The sequence below is a fragment of the Dasypus novemcinctus genome, chromosome 20, assembly GCF_030445035.2.
Source record: "Dasypus novemcinctus isolate mDasNov1 chromosome 20, mDasNov1.1.hap2, whole genome shotgun sequence".
NCBI classification, from domain to species: Eukaryota; Metazoa; Chordata; class Mammalia; order Cingulata; family Dasypodidae; genus Dasypus; species Dasypus novemcinctus.
In genome coordinates this window covers 47,748,235-47,757,556 of record NC_080692.1, presented here as the reverse complement: position 1 = coordinate 47,757,556, position 9,322 = coordinate 47,748,235, and the positions used below count along the sequence as shown (strand labels likewise).

At 48.8% G+C, this 9,322-nt stretch overlaps 1 protein-coding gene across 1 annotated transcript in view; it reads right to left on the bottom strand.

The window, feature by feature from the left end:
* Nucleotides 1-992: 992 nt before the first annotated feature.
* The window catches only part of SSPN (sarcospan), a 33,701-nt gene continuing 25,371 nt past the window's right edge, over nucleotides 993-9,322 (bottom strand). Inside the window, exon 3 of the mRNA XM_004479943.5 lies at nucleotides 993-4,853. Within this exon, the coding sequence (XP_004480000.2) occupies nucleotides 4,488-4,853 (366 nt within the window). The 3' untranslated portion in view covers nucleotides 993-4,487. The remainder of the gene's footprint in view (nucleotides 4,854-9,322) is intronic.

Genomic DNA, 9,322 nt, shown 5'->3' with positions numbered 1-9,322 from the left:
TCTATTACATCAGAAGCTGGTATGAGACTTTTTTAAATTAGCAGTTACTTGAAAACCAGGAGAAAGGTCTCAGGTTCTCCTTGTGTCTGGGAGAAGGTGGCCATGTTCAAGACACGCCTAGATGGGTAAGCCGTCGCCTTAGGGCCCCATCTGCCGCTGATTCAGCCTGCTGGATGCCCAACAGCACAAGCTGGTGCTACCTGATTCTAAAAGCAAAATTTCTACTTGAGGCCTGTTTGATAACATTTCTGGTTCATGAAAACAAAGTCCTTGCAAAGCAGAACTGCTTTTCTAGGTTGATGTCATCAGTGAGGAAGGACGCCCGGCCCTGCTGTCCGCTGGCTCTCCCTCTGGGAGCCGCTTTGCACTGCTCTTTTATATAACCTTCCCCACGACACCGTGGGGCGACTGGTTTACCCCCCGTTGCTGACGAGGAAGCTAGAGGCTAAAGTGGCCCAGAGTCACGCTTGCAGTCCTAGAACCCGGCCCCTAACCCTGCGGGTGGGAAAGCGCATGCAGAGCCCTCATCCTGAAGGAGCAGCACCTTCTCTTTGCACCTACAATTCTGTCGGACTGAATTAAAGAACAAGAACCACTGTATTTTATAGTGTAATCACCTATCTAAAGCACTTCAGAGCTGGTAAGACAGGGCGTTTGCAGAGTTCAAACGGCGTAGGCGTGCTGTTTTTCTCTATAATTAAATATAGACTATGATTGAATATGTGGCACTCAACACTTACCCCACTCCTTAAGCCAACCTTTACTTGACATTACTAGATACAAGCGAAGAACCGCATTCTCGGCGCGCTGCGGGGAAGCGCTGCCACGGGGACATTGTAAACCAGTGACTCACTGGACAAGACGTCCGTGGGTATTCGATCTTGTGCTCTCCAAATCTCAGTTTTTTGGTTGACGCTAAGATGAGTGGTATTTTGGTATACCAGTTTACGTGCAGTGTTCGGTCACTTCAAAACACATTCAAACGTGGTGTCTCCAGAGCTTATGAAAGTTTTATTAACAAAGAAAATCCGCATTACACACCTCCCCTTTAAACGCAGCCACCGCAAGCATGTAGGAAACACTTCATTTTCTCTTCCCTGTTTCTCAACGCCAGATGAGGGAAACCACAACACCAAAGTACAGACCAATGTTTTTGACAAGAATAATAATTTGAGATCATAAAGTACAGAAGAACCAATGTGTTCATTTCACAGGCTGAACCACTAAGACTGGATCCCAAGGGATGTTTCCACTGTGAGTCAGGACATTTGGCCATCAGTTCTTTTTAACACGATTCTGAATATGCAGCGTCCATAGGAAAACATGAAAACATGCTCTTTGGGTACAATAAGAAATGACTGCCGCATGACTTACAGAAATATATGGCTACAATACAACAGGTAAGAGACAACCCCTGCGAGACGTAAGGGTGTGCTTTATGGCAGGAGAGGATTGGCTACTTCAGGGCAGCTTTCAAATTCTCTTTTGATTATCCTGATTATTATTATTATTATTATTCTGATTATTCCTCCACCATTGTCCCTTGGATCTACATCCTTAAATAAAAGTCTGTAAACATGTTCCAGCATGATCTCAGGAACAGTAGAAGACTGATGCCCTGGGCATGGCTAGAACACAGGCATACAGCCGCCGTCAGACCCCACTGTGGCCCCTGGGAGCCCCTCAGAAGGGAGCAGATACACTTGCAATCCAAAGGGAAAAGTAAGTGAGGTCTGTTACTTGACTACAGTTTCCAGGGCCCCGGTGGAGCTGTATTTTTAGGCAGGGCTCCAAGGAGCTGCCTACACAAATCTGGACAGAGCGCGGAGGCACAGATGGCGGTCACGTGGAGGCACAGACCGGGGGAGTGGGCTTGGTTACAAAGTGTGTCCTTTTAGGCTGCTGTATTCCTCCTATTTCAAGTACTGCCAAGTCCCGGCGGTTTCCCCTCTCTCCAGAGTCTTGATTCATTTAATTCTCCTGGAGGAGGTGGGAGAGGAGGAGGATTGCGCAAACCTTACTGTTTTACGGTTTAGGAGACACAGTCGCCGCAGCTCCTTGACAGATTTCAAATGTTAACATTTTGCAAAGTGTAAAGCTGTGTATCTGTTCCTTTTCTGTTGCAGTTACTGTAACTTCAATATTTGCAAAACACAACATCAAAATACTTCAAATCCAGCCCAAAGCAGTTTGTTATTCATGCCACACAATTCCTCCACATATCAACACACAGTGAGCTTGCAGCATCTTTTTTGTTTTTATTGTTGTGGTGGCTGTTCCTTCTATTCGCTTAAGATTTTTTTTTTTTCCGTTGGGGATTTAAGACATTTAATCACACAATAGCGACCTCCCCGTTTAAAGCATACATAGATATATATGCATGACACATGCTTTAAATATATATGAATTGCATATATATTCCTATTATCAGATGCCAGCTCTCGTTAGTTATGTTATGTAGAAAAAGAAAGCCCATAAATTAAAGTTACCTTGCCATTCGAAATACCCCGTGAATCGCTTGTAAAGCATAGAGCACCTTAATGATGTGTAGTGTTTTAATTTTTTAATATAAAACCTGCAGTGTTCGCTATAAAAAGTTGTGAAAGATATTCAAGTTGTGCTTCCAGGCGTGGCTGGTTCATGGAAAGTAGCATTAAAGCCCTAGCTTCTCGCCCTTGGCAGAGCAGCCTAAGCATTTCGGGCCCTCTTTGAGTGGGAACTCTGTCCACAGGCCCAGTGGTTCCAGCTATTGGGATTTTTTCACTCGGCACAAACTATGTTTCAGGGCATTATGGGGTGCTCGGTATTCTGGAGGTGTAACTTCTGGGTGTGATGGGACCCCCTGCTCTGACGGGTCACCCCCTCCACGGCCACGTGGCGATAGGCCATTTGAAAAGCAAGTCAAAACAGGAGCAATTTTAACCTCTGTTAATCCGGTGCTTTATCCGGAGGACAGGCAAAACATGTTTACTATTGCCAACTCACAACACTTTCCTTTTCATTTGGATATTTATATTATACAGAAATTGACACCATTGTCACAACCAATGGACTTAATCTAGCTTCTCAGGGAAATGTTTTCTTTTGAGGAAAAAGAAAATGTTTTTCTTTGAGGGTAGTATTTCATGATTAGTAAGCATATCGACAGACCATGTGGAGAGGCAAATTGAGCTCAATTATCTTGAATTTCTGCTTTCAACAGAATATTCTCCTCGAGAAAGTTTGTGATAACATGTACGCCGTTCGAATTCCCATGAATGTGACCTCCTTCCTTTACTAACAGCAATCATAAAAAGAAGTCTCCCCTTATAGGGTGCTTGTGCTTTGCTAAGTCATGGCCACTTAAAAATAAAACAAAAACTATTCTCCAATGGACATATTGCTCAAAAGTCCTTCAAAACATGGTCTCAAGTCTCTGGGTTGGCCATGCAGACAAGTCAAAAATAGAATTTCGTATCAAATGCACTTTTATGAATAGCACACATCAACATTACCCAGGCTTCCTCAAAAGAACTTAGCTGCCAAGAGAGATACTTTTCAACTTATTACAAACATGATATTCGTGTAAGTGCTTCCCTTACAAACGCTCTTGTGTTTGTTTACATGAGTGTTTTTATTTCACCTGCGCTATTAATATTTTTCCCCTTTTAAAGCTTGGCTGGCAGAAGAGAGACTCTTCAGGCTTCCCCTCTTGTGAGGGTAATTTCTCCTAACGCTGAGAGTGCTACCTAAGTACATCTAGAGCTCATTAAATAGATTTCTGCGCATAATCATAATTAACAATTAGCTAGCAATTAGTTTTAATGATTTGTTTTATAAAATAGAATAGAAGCACAACGTAATTATTTTTAAACCTTCAATATCATTAAGAACATAACTCTTGCCTACCCCTTTCAGTTATTAAAAAGCAGATAATCATGCAAAGCATTTAATAGTGACTGGCTGACAGTGGCCACGCAGAGGAGCAGCCCCTAGGAGGCCGCTGCGCCACCCCCGCCCCAGGTTAGTCATCACTCAGCCTTTTGCCAAGGCTCTTCCTTGTCTACTCTGTTCCTTCAAGCTTCAAGATGCCTTCAAACGTCTCCATCAGGGAAAATAAGACCTCCAGCCTGGACTTTCAGCTCTTCCCCCTCCCCTCCTCCAAGACCCATGGCTGGAGGGCTAGAGGGCTGGAGGAAGGCTCCACAAAACTGACACATCAGACTGGACAAGAAGGAAGACTACGCAACGAGTGGCTAACACTCCAGAAGGCAAAGACGGACCTAAGCCATCTTTCTGTGCTAGAATCCTTGTAATATCCCAAGGCCTATTTGGATCTTGTATGCCCCCCAAGAATTTTTTTTTAATGCTACAGAAAATTAAAGAAATGTGCCTTCTGTTCCTGAAAAATATAAAAACACTCGTTCAGAAGCGTTGCTCGGCGTTCTTTCTCTCTCTGCCCTCAGCCAGTCAGCGTGGGTGTTCCCTCCGGCCCCCGGGCAAGGCCGTTAGACCTTGGGCTGCTGGCCCTGGGGCGCCGTCAGGGGGCACATGCGCACTCCCACGTGGAAGACCTGGTACCTGTGCTTCCACATCACGAAGCAGGCCGACAGGCACACGAGGCTGCAGACCGAGTTCAGCACCATCTGGACCAGCAGGAAGAGCTGGAAGGTGCCCGTGACGCTGCTGCAGTCGCTCACGTCCCGGTAGACCAGGGTCCGGCCGAGCGGCCCGGACGAGGGCAGCTTGCAGCGGCAGGCGTCGAGCGTCGACTCACAGGCGACCTGGGCGAGCTGCGCGTGGTGGTGGGCGGCGAAGGCCACGGCCAGCACGCACGCCGTGGCGGCCACGGCGCTCAGCACGAAGTAGAGCAGCTGCAAGGAAGCGGGAGAGATGGGCCGTTAGCCAGCGTGCGGGCTGCTGTCGTCAGAGCGCCTCCGGCGGAGCGCCTCTTCTCTTCCCAGGGAGGTTCCGGGCAGAGACCCTGGCTCTGCCCAGGCCTGGGATGTGGACGCGGCTCCCTGTCAACCAGGCAACTGTCCTTGAACTCGGCATGTTGGCCTTTGCCACGCAGGTGCCGGCTGGGTGCCTGCACGTTAGTGAGATGGTGGGGTGTCTGTGTAAATGTAGCGGGCAGCTTAGAAGAACCCCCAACCTCAGGAACTGCTGATACTACGACTGAAACAAGGCCAGGAAGTAAAGAAGAGGTTTCTGTAATGCTAACGTTGTGTTGGCCAAAATTAGCAATGACTGGTCGACCAGCAACACAAATTAATGATAATAAAAATAATAATGAAAAGACTGTGTTCAGTAACGTGGTTTTCAAACTAGTCCAGGTGTCCAAGAAGGTGCTGGCAGAATAAAACATTCTGGCCCAGAAGGCGTGGGGACGGGATGTCAGCTTTATTGCCTCTAAGTCTCATTCCAAGTCCAGACATAAGTGTGTGGCTCCTGAGCCTGAAAACGAACTCCAAATGGCTCCTCGGCCACCAGGCTTTGGACACCACTGGCCTACACGGCGGGCTCGGGGTGGGAAACGTCTGGTTAAAGTTCTAGCTCTCCTGCTAAAGAACCGTGGGACCCCTGAGCAATGCACCCATCTAGCCTAGGCCTGAACTATTTTGATCAGATCTGTGGGTCCTCAGCGACACAGCCACAGCAAAACGTTTTCCCGGACAAGATGTATCCCAGTACTTGGACTCACGACTGGAAACGTTCCTTCCAGTGGCCCCACGTGTGGAGGGTCTAGGTAGGGAGCAGAGCCCCAACGCTGGTTTTAGGGCAGGATTGAAATGATCACGGTCAAGAGTTGCCCTTGATATGAAGCAATCTTGGTGAACGTGAACCCCAAAATCAGGATTAGGTCCAGATTAGCAGGGTCGGATGAAAGTGACTCTGAAAAGACCACGTTCTCCCCCATTGGCATGCAATTCAGTGTAAAGCCACAGATAGGAAACTAAAATACAGATAAGAAAGTCCTCCAAATGAGTAATTTCCCACACTATTTCTGTTTTTTTCAAGTCTTAAAACTATTTTAAATGCTCTCTTTTCTCTGTGTGTGTGCATGGACAGGCCTGCCGGGGGCCGGCGCCCTCAGCGAGTGTCCACTTCCCCGTGGATCATCCAGCAGTGACCACCCGCCTTCCGACCCAGGCCTGAGGCTGCTGGAGAGAGCGGCTCTGGTTCAAGCCATGTTTGTCTTAATATGGCTGGAAACCAGAGAGGGTGCGGATTCCTTGGCTCTTCTCCTCAGAGAGATCTCAACCACACATACTCTTCTTCATTTTCAACTCGTTTAAAGGATTGTCAACTCTAACCCAGGTTCTTCACCTGTGAAACCATTTATTGCAACGTGTACAGGGATGTCACAAGGATAGCTTAAACTCCGCACGCTTAGGGCTCCTTGGAGGAAGGGATCCAGATAAATAAAAAGTTCAGAAAGGAAATACGGAATTGAGATATTGAAAGTATTGCTTGAACCTTGTCCCCAACATTTTCAGGGACCATATTTTCTGCAGAAAAGGAGAGGGTAGACTGAAAAGTTTGGGTTTCTTTGTGTGGCCAACGGGGCAGAATATTTGCACTATTCTGGGTTGTTCTGGTATATTCAGGTTTGATGACTGACTTCAAACACTTGAGGCCAAGAGCCAAATTGCCCCTTGCTGGCCACGTTTGGGCATGCGTGCCTGTGCCAGCTGCGTTCCCGGTGCATCTGCAGAGCACTGGGAGCTGTGTGCCCAGGGGGCCCGAAGGCTTCGCCAGCAGGTAAGACCCGAGTTTAAGGGCTGCTTTCCCGCCGGAGGGTCATCTGCTTGGTGGAGTGGCCCAGGTGGGGTTTTCTCTCCACATTTTATTGCCATCACTGGGTGGAACTGGGGAGGGGATAAAACGGTCTTGTATTAACCCTCCGACTTTCAACACTCACCCCCCGCATTTCTGTAACGTTCATTGGGAGAGTATTAGCAGCGACAGGTGGAAACCCCGCGGGCTTTGCCTCATTCTGTCAGTGGGCGGACAGGGCAGCGTGTAGAAACGTGGGGCATTTCCAGAAACCCAGCGACTGCCCGGCTGTACCAGGGCATCGTAACTATTAGAAACCAGCAAGGGCACGGGAACACCAGGCCCTGAGCACCTTCACTCTGTTGAATTTCAGTGGGCGCAGATCCACTCGGCGAAAGCATCAGGCTAAGAAAAGAGGGGTGCGCCTCTGGATCAAGGTGCTGACCTATTTTAAGATAGAAATATATACTCGATCCCCCAAGCCTGCGGGTTCCCTGCAGCCCGCAGCCTTTCTCCTTCGCCCTTTTTCACGCATCCGACGGCAGCAGGTCTCTGACTTGTCCGTCCCTTCAAGCCTAGTGGCCCACGGCCCACCCGTGCAGGGACAGACAGCCAGTGACCATCCCCGCTGACCTGGGGTGGCCATGGCTTGGCGAGGGCCCCCCAGGACCCGGGCACAGGCTGGCACTGGGAGCCATGGCTCCCGGGGACCTGGCCAGCCTGCGCCCAGTCCTTTCCGCCACACGCGGGCCAGACACGTGAATACCTGAAAATTACAACGGAAAGGGCAGCCCTGGCACGTGGGGCGAGGTTCAGCCATCCCCGCCTGCCTGCCCTGCCTTGGGCCAGGAAATACATCCACAGCCCAGGCTTCAGCCAGGGCACCCACCTGGGCCCTACCGTGCACCCCGACGAGCAGCCGCTCCCCTGGACGGCTTGTGGCCACCCCTCACCCAGCTGCCCACACCACCACGCAGAGCGAGAGGCCCGGGACGTGCCCGGGACCTGCTGGGCCCTTGGCAAGCCGGGCCTGACGTCCACCTGAGGCCACGCAGCCTGCGCCCTGGAGAACTGGCGGCCAGCGGTGCTGGGCCCACGCGGGGGACAGGGCCTCCCGCTGGCCGGTGCCCGCCGGGGGGGGGATGAGGCTGGCTGTGGCATCTCCCCAGCGGGGAGTTCTCGGCCGTGGGCGCTGGCAGGGGCTCTTTCCTCCCCCTGCCGCTTATTTTAATGAATGCACAGGAGCCAGGCTGGCTGGGGGGCTCTGCAGCCTCCGGGGGTCCCCTGGGGGAGATGAGGGTAGCTCAGGTCAAGCGATGGACCTGGCCAGGGTGTCTTCCCCTGGTGAGGGAAGTTCCTGTGATTTAACAGGCAATTTCTTAGGAGCCTTCCTGGCATTTTTTTTTTAAATAACCAGTCTTGCTGACTAGTCAGACTACTACAAAGACGTGAACACAGCCAGGGGTGGGCCCACCTGGCTTTCTTTTAAGGAAGCCCTCAAACCAGAAAAGGAGAATTTCCAAATTCAGGCGTATCAACCAAAATTCTAATCCTGTTGATATTTTTTCAAGAATAACATCCATTATTTTTTAAAATTAGAACAGTTACATCTAGTTACTAAGGAATATTTCAAAAGTAGAAAAAAAAAACACAAAATGCAATTATACTTTTTCTCTGCATAAAAAAACCTGTTTTTTTTCCTTGCAGGAGCATACATGCATTTTGTGTAACCAGCTCTTTTCGCTAATTAAGATAATGTGAACACTTTTTCTTCCGTGACTCTTTGAAAGTACAGTTTAAAATATAAATATCAGTGCATTGCTTTTTTATGTCAATACTAGATTACCATGTTTTTTGTCTTAGTATTTTTTCTAAGAATATAGCTAACTTATTCTTGTCTTATACTTTATTGTTTTAGTGAACAAAAAATATCCAATTTTTATGTTTTTTTAATAGAACAAGAATAAAGAACGGGAAGGGACAAAAAACCCCAACATGACTGAAAGGTTTTTATTCTCTCCTACAGCAGTTGAGAGAAAATATAGGAATTGGACTTCTGTTAGGTCTGATTGCTGAACTGAGCATTTCTCTTTTCAAGTTCTGGAAGGGTGTGCCTCTGCTTTTCTTTGGAGTAGACTCTACCGTGCCGTGAAAATGCTGTGTACTTGAATTGGCTTCCAACAAAGGATCTGTCCTCAACCGAAGAGAAAGCCCATGTAACCGATGGGCACCCAGTGCCAAGCCCTGCGCCTCCGGCCCCCGCTCTGCCCCGGGCTCTGGCACAGGCAGGCTGGATGCTCCCAAAGGGCCTTTTCTGTCCCAGTGGCCCCACCTACGAGAGGAAATGCACTTCAACTATGTCATTACGAAAATACTCCAAATAGCCCCCAAGACATGGAAGCGGGCACCGATTTGGACACCTTTTGCGGGCCAAGTATTGTTGAACGGCTGAGGGCTGAGTGTTCCTTTTAAGGGCACTGACGGACGGAGCGCAGGTGCTTTCTGCCAATCCCGTGCATGGAAATTAAACTGAGAAAACAACCAAAAAACCAGCGTTACCTTT